Source organism: Mastigoproctus giganteus, chromosome 13, assembly GCF_048544385.1.
Source record: "Mastigoproctus giganteus isolate SK-2022 chromosome 13, ASM4854438v1, whole genome shotgun sequence".
Taxonomy (NCBI): Eukaryota; Metazoa; Arthropoda; class Arachnida; order Uropygi; family Thelyphonidae; genus Mastigoproctus; species Mastigoproctus giganteus.
The window spans coordinates 40925852-40942695 of NC_143587.1; the positions used below are offsets into that span (position 1 = coordinate 40925852).

At 37.3% G+C, this 16844-nt stretch overlaps 1 protein-coding gene across 1 annotated transcript in view; it reads right to left on the reverse strand.

The window, feature by feature from the left end:
* The window catches only part of LOC150075985 (prolow-density lipoprotein receptor-related protein 1-like), a 1358636-nt gene that overhangs the window by 692389 nt on the left and 649403 nt on the right, over positions 1-16844 (reverse strand). The window contains 1 exon segment of the mRNA XM_090387555.1: positions 9782-9910. Within this exon segment, the coding sequence (XP_090243681.1) occupies positions 9782-9910 (129 nt within the window).

Below are 16844 nucleotides of genomic sequence, written 5' to 3' on the forward strand. Positions count from 1 at the left end.
TAGAAGTAACCCCAGAGAAACGTACCAACTGTGTGGTACTACACTTAAGGTGGTAGAAAATGAAAAAGACCTGGGAGTAATTGTGCAGGCAGATATGAAGTTTTCTGAGCAATGCAGACAGGCTGCCAGGACAGGTCATGGGGTTTTGTCAATGATATATAGGAATTTTGCTAGCAGGGAAAAGGAGGTGATTATCCCTCTGTATAAGGCAATGGTCAGGCCACGGCTTGAGTACTGCGTTCAGGTCTGGAGGCCTCATTTTAGGAAGGATGTAGATTTATTTGAGCGTGTACAGAGAAGGGCAACAAGATTGGTGAGGGGAATGAAGCGATCCTCTTATCAAGAGAGGCTTAAATTCTGCAAATTGTGGCTGGAGACTAGGCACCTGCGTGGTGATCTGATTGAGGTGTATAAGGCCTTGAATGGGTTGAGCACGCTGAATTCTGATGGGATCCTTCCACTTGTTCAGATTACGAACCTAAGGGGGCATAAATTCAAATTAAGAAAAGACAGATGTAGATTAGATGTGCGGAAATTTGCCTTTAGCCTACGGGTGGTTAATTGCTGGAACAAACTTCCATCTGTCGTTGTGGAAGTTGATAGGTTGAATAAATTTAAGGAGGAACTGGACAGGCATTTGGAGGGAATGGTGTGATTTTTTTTTTTTTTTTGGCTGATGCTGCATAAGCTCATACATTTGCTTTCTTGCATCACATGCCACTACTACTACTACTAATAAAGGGCACAATGTCAAAATTTGCAGAAGGTGTAAAGATTGGGAGAGTCATTATTGATCAGTGCCGAGCAATGCTGCTTCGGGATGACCTGAACAGGATTCAAGAATGGTTAGGAAAGTGGTAGCTATGTTTTAATGTAGTAAAATGCAAGGTCTTAGAGGAATAGAAACCCAAAATTAATGTATACACTTGGTGGGGTTGGAGTAAAAACAGTAGAGGATGAAAGAGATCTGGAAGTTATGATATCGACAGATATCAAGCTTTCTGAGCAGTGAAAACAGGCAACCAGGAAAGTCCATGGTGGCCTATCAGTGACGTATAAGGTAACGGTAAGACTGCATTTGAAATACTGTGTCTATGGAGAGCTCAACAGAAAAAAAAAGACATTGAACTTCTTGAAAGGGTCCAAAGATGGACACAACTCATATGATGAGATTGGCAAAAGGGCAACCATGAGGAAAGACTCCGTTTATGTGGGCTACAGAGATTTACAACCAGTCACCTTAGAAGGGAACTGACTGAGGTTTAAAAGGCTCTGAGAGTGGTGAGTAAAATGAACAAAGGTGGAATTTGCTATAAAAAATTTTCATGTTCGGTCTCAAGAACTACGGGGCCATAAATTAAAATTATAAGGGAAAAAGGTTTACACTAGATTGTAAGAAATTTTCTTGTAGTCAGTAAGTCATATATTACTGGAACAAGTTGCTTCCACAGGTAGTTCAGATTGACAGTTTTAAGAAATTCAAACGTCACTTTTACCTATGTGAAGAGAGAAATGCTTAATTTGTATTTTCTTATCTACTTTATTTTTTGTATTTTATTTATTTTTTTGTCCATTTCAGCCATTTTGTCCTGTGGCTTCCTTGCACCATATGGCTAATACTAATCCTATTGTCTCCTTTGTTGACTGGGTTCCCAGAGAGTTACAACTTTCTCATAGCAATCTATATGTTATTTTCTGTATTTATTAAAGATATTGATGAAGGTATATCAGGCTTAATGTCTAAGTTTTCAGATGATACGAAGGTTGGCAGGGTTGTTAATAACACTAATGACAGTACACAACTGAAACAGGATCTAGAAAAGTTGAGCAGATGGGCTGAGAGGTGGCAAATGAAGTTTAATATTGACAACTATAAAGTACTGCATATGGGTAGCAGTAACCCCGGAGTAACGATCAACTGTGTGGTACTACACTCAGGGTGGTAGGGAATGAAAAGGACCTTGAGGTAATTGTACAGTCAGATATGAAGTTTTCTGAACAGTGCAGATAGTCTACAAGATTAGCTCATGGTGTCTTGTCAATGATATACAGGAATATTTCAAGCAGGGATAAGGAGGTGATTATTTCCTTGTATAAGGCAATAGTCAGGCCACATCTTGAGTATTGTATATTGTCTGGAGGCCTCATTTTTAGGAAGGATGTAGAGTTGCTGGAATGGGTACAGAGAAGGGCAACAACATTATTGAATGGAACAAAGGGTTGCTCTTATGAAGAAAGGCTTAAGTTTTGCAAATTACAGTGTCTGGAGACTAGGCACCTACGAGGTGATCTGATTGAGGTGTATAAGGCTCAATGCTGATGGGATTCTTCCTCTTGCCCAGATTAATCACCTAAGGGGACATACATTTAAATTGAGGAAAGAGAATAAATGTGCAGAAATTTGCCTTTAGCAAGCAGGTGGTTGATTGCTGGAACAAACTTCCATTTGTCTTTGTAAACATTGACAGCTTAAATAAATTGAAAGAACTAGACAACCATTTGGAGTGAATGGATGGGTGAAATGGGAAGGGGTTTTTTTTTTTTTTTACAGCTGATTCTATATAAGCTTGCTTTCGTGCATCATATGCTTCTACTAATGCTAACCTCCAGTTTCATTCCTGGTCTCACATACACTCTTAAGTGTTGTTCTCAGTTCTCTCCATCATGTTTAAATTTAAATTGCTAACTGTTACCTTGTAATTCTTTTTAACATCATTAGCTTCAAAGTGTTCCTGCAAATAACATCATATTATTCGCAGAATAATATCTTCCGCTATTTTGAGATTTACCATGACTCTCAAATGTTTCTCTAAGAGTACTATCCTAAACTGTTGAATATCATGAACTACTGTGCAAAATAAACTAAAACTAACCACTTTGACTGGTTCAAGTAAAGATATTATTCAATCTTTTACAAAATTGGTCCCTAAGACTTGTCACAGTTATCCAAGTATGGCAGCTGGTGCTGCCATACTCGAGTCTAAAAACGCTGATGCAACTGAAATTCAAGTCAATTCTACCCACTTGCTAATCAAGTGATGAGAATTTCAGCAAAGTCCAGTCTCACTCTATGGCAACCAAATGCACTATGTGCACCTTCATTATGGTAGGATCTTTGATGTATACCCCCTGGTAAGTCAAATGTGCACAGTCTGAAACATTGCATTTGGTAAAATGGATATGCCCAGTGAACCAGTGCAAACAGGGGAAAAGGCTGTGATGTGACATTCATATCATTACACATCGGATGAATGCTACCCATGTGTCACCAGCAATACTAGGCAGTAGATGCCTTTCATCATCTGTAATACCACCACTTCCCTTATTGGAAGCTTGAATGGCAAAAGCCTGTTCAGTCTCTGGATCAAAGCTCATGAAACCCGCTGCCATTTTATCATGTAGTATGAGTGATGCCAATTGAGGTTATGATGAGCATTATTGTGAGATTCAATATTCCTTACATTTCAAGGGTACAACTCTTGTGTCCTTGAGGCTATCACAGACATTCACTCAGGTATGTCAAGCTGGGTTTGCTATCTCAATGTCTAAAATGCTGATGGAACTGATATTCAGGTGAAGCTCAAAGCAAGTGGACATAATTCTGGCAAAGTCAGCTGGTCTGTGACAGCCAAATCCTCTGCTTGCACCTTCACAATGGTGGGGCTGTTAGTAACCCTGGGTATAACCCGCGAGTGCAAGTCCCGAAATATGGCACCTAGTATCTGGTGGTGACTACCAAGATGTGAACCAATGTGAGCACGAGTTGAGATGTGAAACCCACACCACATGGAGAAATGCTGCCCCTCAGTGTTACCAGGCAATATTAGGTGGTAGATGGCTCTCGTCAACTGGTGATACCATTACTTGGCTTATTGGAGGTTTGTTTGTTGTTTGGTTTTTAGGAGCATTAGCAACTAAGGCCATATTGCTCCGGGATATGCGGTGGTCATTCCCTGACCTTTCCGCATCCTCCATATTTGGTGGTGACGGGCTCGAACCCCGGTCTAATCAAGAAGCGTGTGCTACGCACTGCTGCTCCTTCCCACCTGGCTACGGAGGCGCCTGCTTATTGGAGGCTTGAAGTGGTAGTACCCATGTTTATTCGTCAGAGCAAAGTTCGGCCAACCGCCCATCTTTTCCATCATGCAGTACGATTGATGCCTTTTGAGGTTATGATAGACATCATGGTGAGATCCAATCTTCCTTACATTGAGGATACAGCTCTAAAACAGTTTGCAGACCAGATGCTAGATGGTCCACTGCACTACTGCACTGAACCTATTGGTAACTCTCTAGGAGGCTTCTGGATCAGCTAGAGTACAATCTTGCTGCCTCTACTCGTCAGATAGTGGTTGGAGAGAGTTCGGGTATGTGAGGAGGGTTGTCGAGGCCACGTTATGTCAGGGAGCTGAGTACATTCTTGCTGTGTGAACACCACATCAAAAAGTTCATTAATTCATATTTCATGTTCCCCTCTCTACTTTTATTTTATCCAAGAATGAATCATGAATATAATCAAACTCATAGAACAAACTTATCTGCAAAAAGATCTAAACCTTCAAAAAACTTTATTATTAAATTCAAGAATATACATGGTCTCTGTTTCAACCTGTGGTATCCGTTTCCACCTACCTACAGTCTGCCATGCCCCTCACAGTTTTTCACAGGGTATTAATATTAACTATAGTGTGGAAGGAATGTATGGGTTTTTCCTACACTATTCAAAAATAAATAAAATATATAAATACATAAAAATAATCAAAAATTTAAAAAATAAAAAGAAAACAAAACTAAGGTGTTTCCCACCTTACATAGGTAACCATCTAACTGACCTCAGAATTTCTATAAACCATCAGCCATTGAGGAAACTTGTTCCACTAATCAAGAACTCACTGGCTATAAGAGTCTTAATTATTGGCTGCCAAACCATTATTCATAATCTTTGCCTTAATTATTCACCCTACGATGCCATTCAGCTAAAAGATTGCATTCCTTGACTGATATTCCTTGCCAGACACTTCCTAATTTGAATCTCCTCAGGCTTAAAATCCCTCTATCTCATTCTGTCAAATTCATCTGTTGCCTCTATCATTCTCTCAACTCTACTAATCACAAGGAATTCCGATTTCCTTTTTTTAAGTTCAGCATTTTTCAGTCTAATTTTCCTAACAGCAAGTTCATTTTTCATGGTGATACAAACACTAAACATTTCTCGTCATTATGGGTCACTGGAATCTCTCTCTCTCAATCACCTCTTCTTGTCCTTGGTTGGATATACTGTTTTACATCTTCTGATTCTAATGTTTGATCAGATCATGTCAGTTTTCTTGGCTTGTCAAAGACACTTGTATGACCACACTGGAACTCCCATTTCCACTTTTTTTACAGTGTCATAGGATGGACAATTCTGCCCATACACAGCTTTCATTTCTTTGTCAATTTCCTGAGCTGTGTAAGGGATGAAATTGTTTATTCCTCATTTCACTCTAAAATCTTGTTCTTTATCTAAACTTTGATTTTCCATTCAACAGCTATTCAAGATAAGAATGCAGCACATTGCAACTGGCTTGTACTCAAATCTCCGGCTTCATTTTTTGCCTATGCTAAAAGCTTACAACAATTGTAAAACAGTTATTAATCAATCCAAAGTCAACATTGAATGGGCCAAGGATAGAAAATTTACTTCTTGTTCAAACAATAGTCGAGCATTCTGGCCTTTTGTCAGAGTTATTGGCTGCAACATCTGTGCATCTCTCTCATACCTCTGTTATAACCTGATGATTCTACTGCACCTTCAGCTAACGATAAAGCAAACGTACTAGGCTCAAAATCACCTACAACCATGCCCAGTACACTCCACCAAATTGCTCCTGTGGTTTTCAGAGAGGTGTTAGAATTCTGAACAATCTTGATATCATGGAAACTCCAAGTCCTGATGATATTTCTCCACTTGCTCTCCAAACCTGTGCTCCTATTCAATGTCTCCTTTTTTACACTTTCTTATTCCACAGATTTTTTTCTTGCTCATATCCACTCAGTTCCTAAAAAGGGTGACAAATCCCTCTCTTTCAATTTTCATCCCATTTCCATTTGTTTTATTTCCATTACTTTAGAGAGTAATGGATTCCTCCACCACTTTGAAAAGTAATGGAGAAATCCATCAGCTGCCAAATCTTTTATTATCCAGCAACCTTTCATCTGGTCAATAACTGCCAATATGTATTTCATCAGTGTTGATCCATTGGTGATATACTGGCATAGGTCGCACATCTTTGGATAAATGCAATGGAAGAGTTTGGTAAAATTCAAGCAGTTTCTATGGATATGTTCATGTTTTGCATAAAGGTCTTATCAAAAAAAAAAACTAGTCTTATGGACTGCCAACTTTTTTTTTTTTTGGCAATTGGATAAATAGTTTTCTCTCTGACTGCTCACTGCAGGTGATGGTTCTCTGTTTTCCAACTTCTTCAGCAATGGTGGTGTTCCCCAAAGTTCAGTTTTTTCCTCTCACTCTTATTATGTACGACCTTCTTCCACTGAATGAAATCCTATCCACAGTCTGGAAAAAAAAAAAAAAAAAAAAAAAAAAAGGATTTTCTTTTTTGCTCAGTGTTACTTTTCTTCTAAACTACCAATTCTGTACATTTAAAAAATCTATCCCTACCACGAAATATTGTTCCTGCATTTGGGGTGGTCCCCCAAAATGTCTCTCAAGCTTCTAGACCCTATAACAAAGTCATGCAGCAGAAAATGAATTTAAATGACAGTGTGTGGAAACTCTTTACCAGATGAGCAATTAATTAATCTGATTGCTATCTTTTAAATAGGGTCTAGAAGCTTGGGAGACATTTGTTAGACAGTGGAGGATGTGGGGAGATTACAGATGTCAATTATTTCTACACTTTACTGCTATAAATAATTGACATCTGTAATCTCACCACTTCCTCCACTGTCTAACAAATTCACAGAACTAACTTTTCCTGTTCCTTATTTATTCCTTTTGCTTCTGCATTGATGAACAAAGAATGCTACAAATAAATAAACAATAAATATTTTATTACTGGTATAAGACAAAAAACGATTACTGCTGCAATAGCACTATGCTCTGAAAATACACAAGATATGATCAAAAAGGTCAGGAGCTGAACTAATATCTGGGAAATGATAGTAATAGAGGCATGTGATGCAAGAAAGCAAGCATATGAGCTTATGTAGCATCAGACAAAAAAAAAAAAAAAAAAAACCACACACACACAACCATTCCCTCTAAAAGTTTGTCCAGTTTGTCTTTGAATTTATTTAAGCTATCGACTTCCACAAAGACAGATAGAAATTTGTTCCAGCAATTAACCACCTGCTGGCTAAAGCCAAATTTCTGTATATCTATTCTACAGTTGTCTTTCCTAAATTTGAATTTATGTCCCATTAGGTTCTTAATCTGAGCAAGCGGAAGAATCCCATCAGAATCCAGCGTGCTCAACCCATTCAAGGTTTTATACGCCTCAATCAGACCACCTCCAGCTGCTGCAATTTGCAGAACTTAAGCCTCTCTTTGTAAGAGGATCCCTTCATTCCCCTCACCAATCTTGTTGCCCTTCTCTGTACACAGTACTCAAGCCGTGGCCTGACCATTGCCTTATACAAAGGGATAATCACCTCCATTTCCTTGCTAGCAAAATTCCTGTATATCATTGACAAAACCCCATGACCTGCTCTTGCAGCCTGTTTGCATTGCTCAGAAAACTTCATATCTGACTGCACAATTACTTCCAGGTCTTTTTTCATTTTCTACTACCCTAAGTGTAGACCACACAGTTGGTACGTTCCTCTGGGGTTACTTCTACCCATATTCAGTACTTTGCATTTGTCAATGTTAAACTTCAGTTGCCACTTCTCAGCCCATCTGCCCAAATTTTCTAGATCCTGTTGCAGTACAACACTGCCATTACTGTCATTAACAACCCTACCAACATTTGTATCACCTGCAAACTTTGACAACTAAGCCTGATATACCTTCATCAATATCATTGATAAATATACAAAACAACAGTGGGCCCAAACACTGAACCCAGTGGGACTCCACTAATAACATTAGTCCACAAAGAGCAGTGTACATTGATTACCACTCTGTCTTCTCCCACTCAATCATCCTTTTATCCATTGTAGCAACTTACCCTTAATAACATTCTGCTCAAATTTGTAGAGTAAATTATTATTATTATTATTATTTATTTTTTTTTTTTTGGTAGTTGTTGGCGCATCGGCTTCTGTGGCCATAATGCACCTCCCAAGGTTTTTGCAGTACTTTGATCCAAGCCCGAGGCGGGATTCGAAAACGCGACCTTTGGGTTGCCAGTCAGGCACTTTACCCACCTGGCTAGCCCGGTCGGCTGTACAGTAGTCTTCCATGTGCAACAGTGTCAAAAGCTTTCCTGAAATCCAAGTATATGATATCAAAATTATTATTTGCAAAATAATGAAGCTTACTAGCTACTTGGATGATCTCCTACAATGAATTATCTTTGACACTGCACCTTCACAATGGTGGGGCTGTTAGAAACCCTTATGGACTGCCAACTTTTTTTTTTTTTTTGGCAATTGGGTAAATAGTTTCCAATGCCTCTGAAACTTCCTTTAGCCACTGATAGGTTTATTTTAGAATTGATAATTGTTCCTGGATTACATTCTGAATAATTTTCTCAGCCATACACCCATGATTTGTCACTAGTAATGATGGAAGAAACAAAGTATGGGTCAGCAGCAGTATGCTGATGAAGATTGTGATATGTAAAAACCTGCTCTCTGTTATTAATGAGGAAGAAAGGCAAAAATTAAATGAAACATGCCATATTCCAAAATCTTGGGATGTCTTCTATTTGGTAAAATTGCTAACTTTAAAATTGACAAAACACAAACTATACCTTCTATTCAAGTAGCACTAATTCAGACTGACTGTAGATAAATAGGTGATTCATGTGTTAACAATTGTGTGACTCACTGAACATGCTGCAACTTGCTGAGACACTGCAATTTTAAGGTACAAAGTAGTCCCAAAATTTTTGATCACACCTTGTACATAATACTTAAAAATTAAATATAAAAACAATGTATATAAAGTGCTTAGCATCATAATACACAGCCATTTCTGAATAAACAGAAAATTTTTAAGGTGGCATCGTTTTAGGTTATATCTCATACTGTGAATACCTTCCCAACGAGTTGCCATGATATTGCACTACTTCGAATAAGTAACGCTTCACCTAAGGAGAAGACTAGTGTTACTTATTCTCAGATAGGTACCACCACCCAGACAGCACTGTTTCAGGGCTATTTGGCCCTTCGTCAGTGAGTGGGTAGGTACCCAAGTGATGCAATGATGGCAAAAACAGTTATGAAGTATAACTCCACAATATGAGAGATGCCTGATGGTGTATGATGTATTTAGACTAAGGCGCATTTAGGGCTAGAGCCTCAAGCTGCGAACAAATTTAGACTATGTATATAAAGTGCTTAGCATCATAATACACAGCCATTTCTGAATAAACAGAAAATTTTTAAGGTGGCATCGTTTTAGGTTGCAATATCATGGCAACTCGTTGGGAAGGTATTCACAATATGAGATATAACCTAAAATGATGCCACCTTAAAAATTTTCTGTTTATTCAGAAATGGCTGTGTATTATGATGCTAAGCACTTTATATACATAGTCTAAATTTGTTCGCAGCTTGAGGCTCTAGCCCTAAATGCGCCTTAATATAAAAACAATATAAACATATATACCAGCACAGCGCTTTCCATCAGGTAGTAGAATTCGTCCAGGAAAACAAGAGCATTCTGTCCTTCCATCAACAGTTACACTGCATACATCTCCACATCCACCATTTAGGGCTAAACATGGATTCAATGTACCTAAATATTAAAAATAAATTAAGGAAGTTAAGGGAATGAATAATGGGAGAAATGAATCAAGTCATCTTCACTTAGACAAGGCATTATTTTGTAATTAGTCAATTTGCTTTTCTTCAATTTAATTGGAAACTAATTATAAAATATTCATATTTTCTTTTATATGTCTTCTATCAGGAGAAAATCAAGAAATACAACCGAACCTTCCACATCTGGCACCATCCATGTTTTAAAGGAAAATATAAGCAAATCCAGAAAACCACCCAAGCATCATCAAATTTAGTTGTTGGATTGGCCATTCACCAAAGAAGAGCATTACAGCTCATTGTACAGGACAGGAGTTTCACCTCAGAATCATAAGTTTTCAACTGGCTTCAATGACATTGAGAAATTTGTAGGTCAACATTGTCTCCAACAAAATTGTCTACCACTGATGAAAATGATTAGTGAATTCACTGATAATAAGGGATGGATTACTTAGAATTTCTAGGTTTTACAATAAAAGCATTAGACTCAGGTAATGACTACTCACCAGAGGTGGAATTTACCATTAATCTAATAAAGCATACGATTCAGGGGACCCCCGAATCTTATGGCCTCTGGGAGGGGGCTCTAGCAATGTGTTCACACGGTCATATGTTTTTGTAAAATTCGCAAAAATAAGATATTTTAACCACAATCAGTTAAGATCACTGTCTCCACTCTGTGACGTCCCCTCGTGTCGGGTGGCCACAGGCATTTTTGGCATCAGACTAAAGAGAAGTTGAGTTGGGGATACATTCAGTTTGGGTTTAGTGAGATATATTTCTGTGATTCACAGTCACTTCTGTGTATAGTTAAGCTATTGCTAGCCGTTCTGCTGTAGGAATGGCTTACAGGAATACTGCTGCCGCCCACTGTGTTCACCCGCATTGTGATATGAAGGTTCAGGGCTAGAGGTTGTATCATGAAATGTACATGTCCTATGGCAATTGATTGGCACTGGAAGTACGTGGGTAGTGGAGGAGAAACGTTTGAAATGTATGGAGCCAGAAGCTAGTCTGATGAAAATTCTTCCATTCATGAAACATGTAAAATTGTAAGCAGAGGATCAGTTTTCATCGACTCCTAATCAAAATGGAAGTTCTCTCCTGTCAGGAATATACTCAATAATGCAGATTATATAATTATAAATGCACCATACTTTTTTTTTTTTTTTTTTGATGGGAATCATGCGATAGAATTTATCAGAATTCCTGTGTTTGTGGAGAACAAACTTGATATGTAAACATGTTTATTCTTCTACAATGTCATTACTGTTGAAGAGGACAAAGAAACTTTTTACACACTTCAAGCCGACCGGGTTAGCCGAGTGGGTAAAGTACCTGCCCGGCAACCCAAAGGTCGCGGGTTCGATTCCCGCCTCGGGCTTGGATCAAAGTACTGCAAAAACCTTGGAAGGTGCAATATGGCCACAGAAGCCGATGCGCCAACAACTACCAAATCAAAAAAAAAAAAAAAAAAAAACACACTTCAACATTTTTTTCACCATGTTCTAGCTCACAAATAATTTCGACTTTTTTTCGCAAATCGAGAGACACTTTCTTTTGTCAGTAGACATTTCCGATGGAAGTGTTTGTTTCTAAATGATTTTATTTAAAATGACAGTACAGTGATCTGCTTACAAAGTTCTTAGGAGTCCCAAAATGCATAAAAAATTCTTGGAAGTCCTGAAACGCACACAAAATTCTTAAACGTTGCATTGACAAAATTCTTAGAAGTCCTGAAATAAAGTTATGGTTCAGTGAATACAAGACAATCTGTAAATAGATTAATGCGACAAGCAGAAAGCCAATGTACTATTGTATAGCCCCCGTCCCCGAAAGGATAAGGTCATAAGCTGACCACCAATCTGATGTAGGTGGTCATAAAAGCTAAGTCACCCTTTTCATTTTTGTCTATTCCAAGAATTGGGTTTTTTCGACTACACAAGCAATTAAGAATGTTTGCATAGTTACCAAAATTTGTAGGGTATATCCATGTAGTACACTCATTATAACAGTGAGTGATTGTATAGGAATACACATAGATTAAAATCATTATGGCTTTTGCTCGTTATAGCTGCTGTTTTGTTATTTCCGTGCTTGTAATAACCAAAATCGACTGCAATTTTTTTTTTTTTTTTTTTGTAAACTGTTTTCAACAAGACAGTCATTACTTACATCAGATGGGTTTCAGAGTGAATTAATATACTGAGAACCCTCGAAAGACATGAAGACTCCACACAGCACAAGAAAGCTATGTTTACTTGGATTATACGTAAATCACATAAAAATGCACTAGTCTTGAACATGGAAATAACAAGATCATCTGGAAAATATTAATATTATTAATATTCTAAATGATAACATATTATTAATATATTAATTAATAACATGTTAATATTATTAATTAATGATATTATCTAGAAGTGCTAAAAAGAGTAGCTGTGGTTATTAAATTTTTAAGTGAAAGAGATCTGCAGAGATCATGATGGAAAGTGGCGTTCTTCAAATAACAGAAATTTCATGGCAATCATCAACAAATTGCTCAATTTGATCCATTTTTGCATGAGCACTTGGAAAAATGAAAAAACAAATGAGACTTATTCATGTAAAACAGTTTACAAAGAATTAATCAAAATAATGCGAAAATGTGTACAAAATGAAGTGATATATCAAATAAATAAACCAGAGACCAAATACTACTCCACTATTGTGCACTACTGTTATAATGGGAAATCCTATGAGCGATTTTTAACTTTTTCACCCAACAAAGTGAAATAAGTTCTGGATGACTGTAACCTGCTGGTGAACAACATTCATGATATGATAATTCAGCTGTTATGAAAGGTGAGGACAAAGGGTTGCAAGCACACTTTAAAAACATTAATAAGTATGCAAATATGTGCTGCGAGCAGCTCATTCTATTAATCTCATCAGAGAAAAAGCTGCCTCCACAGTAACTGAAGTTGTTGACTACTTTGGTATTTTGCAACAGTTATATGTTTTCTTTTCAGGTTTGTCTTGTATTTTAAACACACATGCCAACTTGAATTTTTCTTTAAAGAATCTAAGTGGAATGAGATGGTCTGCCCATTATAAACCCGTTCAAGCCTTGCAACATGAGTACAACAACATTTTAAAAACTTCAAAATATATTTTTGAAGACTCAGAAGACAAGCCTGAACACAAAAGAGACAGAAAGTTTATTCAAAAAGTTGATAAAGCTCAAATGCGCCATTTTAACTGCAATTTGGAAAGACATTTTGGAATGTTTCAATAAAACAAGTGAGAAATTACAGACACGTGATTTGGACAAATATGAAGGGTATCTTTGTTTATCATCTTTAAATTTATTTATTAAAGAACTAAGAGATAAAAAAAAATTCAGATAAAAAAAATTAATCGAATATGAAACAAAAGTGATAGAAATGAGCAATGAAATTAACAGAAATTATTCAGACATAGAGAAGTGAATTGCAACAAAGAAAATTTTCAGATCATACCAAAAGCAGTAATTCATAAAGAGGAAGAGATAAATTTCGAATAAAAGTAATGAATAAGCTCTTGGAGTGTTGGAAAACTCAATTAATGAATTGAGTTTTCCAACACTAATATGAACACACTGGAAAAAGATTTAAATTTCTTGCTGATTTGACACGAAATACTGACATGACGAAGATAACATAAAACTCATAATACACCACTACAACAAGGACATCAGAGACAAAATGGTTAATGAGTGTTGTCAATTCAAAGAGTATTTAAGATTACTTTAAGTTAAGAAAATTAAGTCAAGAAAATTTCAAATGCCTTGAAATCTTACAGCTCATATATGAAATAAGCTTGACAGAGGTTTCCCAAATTTGACAACAATCCTAAAACTTTAAATGACTACCAATAACGAGTTGTGAAGCTGAAAGAAACTTTTCTAAACAATCAATAATAAAAAACAAATTTCAATCAACCATGCTAGAAGAAAAAACTGAATTATCTTTCTATTTTCTCTATAGAAAATATTACAAAATAATTGTCATATGAAGAGGTGATCAAAGAGTATGCAGCCAAAAAATGTAGAGAATAAAGCATTGGAGACGTGTGAGGCAGTTAATCAAATAAAAATATTATATTATTTTTCCGGGGTTTGTGGTATCAGTCGGCTTTTTTTAAATTTGTATTTGTTGATTTTTTTTCTCATTTTAAATAAAAATTCACTTTCGTACATAATTTTCTATTTATAATTTTGTTCTTTTTCTTAAAGAGGGAACTAAAAATTGTGCAAGTTTCAGGCCCCAAAAAACCCAGATCCGCCCCTGCTGCCCACACAAATTTATTGTTTTTTTTTTTTTTACTCCAAACACAAGAGGTATTAGAACCTATAGTACTTAGTACCATGCTTGGGTTGGAGGTTGATAGGACGAAAGAAGATATTTGTTGCATTGGACTTGAACTTCTGTACACTGTAATTTTCAGGAAATAAGCATTACAGAAGGTTGTTCCAGAAAACGGCAGTTAAATGAATATACGAGAAAGATGAAAAGTTGGTTCTGTGTGTTTGAAGTTGGACAATAAATGGATGTTGGCTGGTGGCGGCACATATTCAGACTGTTTTGAAAGAGAGAGAGAGAGAGCGGGAATTATAGAAGCCAATTCAGAAGAACAGTGCCCATGGAAGTATTTGTAGAAAAGGCATGCAGAAGAAACAGTATGCATATGAGACAGCGAGTGGACAGACTGTTAGAGAGGAGTCATTAATTAATCTAACTGCCCATTTTCTGAATGGAATCTAGAAGCCTGAGAGAGGTTTTGGGGGCACCGCCCCAGATGTGGGAACAATATTCCATGGTAGGGCGGATTTGCGATTTGTACAGAGTGAACAGCTGTTTGGAAGAAAAGTAATGCTGAGAGCGCAAGAGAAAACCAAGTTTTTTAGAAGTTTGGACAGAGGAAGCAATATTTGTAATGTGCTTGTGCCAAGACAGATTAGAAGTCAGGGAAATCCCCAAAAGAGATATATCATTTTGATTAGAAATCGAAATTTTCCCAATGATAAGCATAGGAGCAGAAGAATCCTTTTTGTGAGATATAATACAAGACTGAGTTTTAGGAGGATTGAAATCAACTCAGTTGTCTCTGCCCCACCGGAGAATTACCTGGAGATCGGTATTTAAGGAATTGGTAGCGGATATTCAAGAAGTTGAAGCTGATTGAGCAGGGCAAGGTTTCTCAAAATGGAAAGTGGAATGCAATGTGCTATCATCGGCAAAACTATGGATAGAATTTCCATTCAATGGAAGAAAGTCATTAATATACAAGAGGAAAAGAGTGGGGGAAAGAACTGAACCTTGGGGAACAACAGCATTAGTGGAGAAGTTAGAAAACAGAGAGCCATTTACCATCACTCTCAGTGAGCCATCAGAGAGAAAACTGGATAACCAATTACAAAAAACAGTTGGCAAACCATAAGATGGAAGATTGTTTAGAAGATCTTTATGCCAACATGATCGAAAGCCTTTGGGATGTCAAGATCAACTGCTTGTGTTTCAGCGAACTTTTCCATTGAATTTGTCCATAAATGGGTAACATAAGCCAGAATATCACCAGTGGATCAACACTGACGGAATCCATACTGGCGATCGTTGATCAGATGGAAGGTTTCTAGGTAGTTTAAGTGTTGGCAGTTATTTGACTTCCCCATTACTTTAGAAAGAGTAGAATTGATGCTGCATAAGCTTGCTTTCTTGCATCATATGCCTCTACTAATACTAATTGCAATGGGATGATAATTGGATAGGAGGGATCTGTCACCCTTTTTAGGAACTGGCTGGATATGAGCAAATTTCCAAGCAGAAGGAAAAACACCTTTGAAATAAGAAAGTGAAAAAAGGTGGCAAAGAACAGTAAGTTCAGGACAAGTGGAGTTTTGAGAACAAGTGGAGAAATACCATCAGGACCTGGAGCTTTTTTAGCATCAAGATTCGTCAAAATCCTTCTGATATCCTTTTGACGGAAAACCACACAAGACATTGAATGGAGCCTGTTGGAAATGGTGGGAGGTCTTTTACCAAGATTGTTAATATGTGAGTTGGAAGAAAAATGGGATGCTAGCAGGTCAGCTTTATCCTTGGCTGAAGTGACAACAGAACCATTTGGTTTTGACAGAGGTTGGAGCAGAGATGGGCAAAAGTTGCAGCCAATAGCTTTGGCAAGAGACAAGAATGCTTGGCTACCATTCTACTCTTAGCCTGTTCAAAATCTAGTTTGTACTGATTAATAACTGCTTTACAATTGTTGCGAGCTTTGGTGTAGGCAGAAAATGAAACCGAAGAATTGGAAACAAGCCAATTACTGTATGAAACGTTCTTCTCTTGAACAGCCTTAGCACATTTATTGGAAAACCAAGGTTTAGATACAGGTTGAGATTTTAAAGTGGAGTGTGGAATAAAGGATTCCCTTCCTACAAGAATAATTTCATTGACATGATCAGAGCAAACGTTTACATCAGAAGTTTTGAAACAGTAATCCGACCAAGGAAAAGAAATAAAGATATCTCGCAGGTCATCCCATTTTGCATTCATGTAATGCCAAGCAATATGAGGTTGGGAATAGACACGAGAAAAAGGCTCCATTGGAGAAGAGACAATCACCAAGTTGTGATCTGAGGTGCCTAAAGGACCACTCACTTTGACCGTGTACTTAGAAGGGTTGTTTGTGAGAAAAATATCAAGCGTGTTGGCTGCATGGTTAGGATTGTCTGGGATTCTTGTAGGTAAATGAACAATCTGTGCAAGGTCATTAGTAATTGCAAAAGCCTCAGCATCTTGACCAGCTGGGTCGGTGTGACTAGAAAACGGAAGCCAGCTGGAGTTGTGAACATTAAAATCACCAAAAAAAATTACCTCACAGTTAGCAAAGTG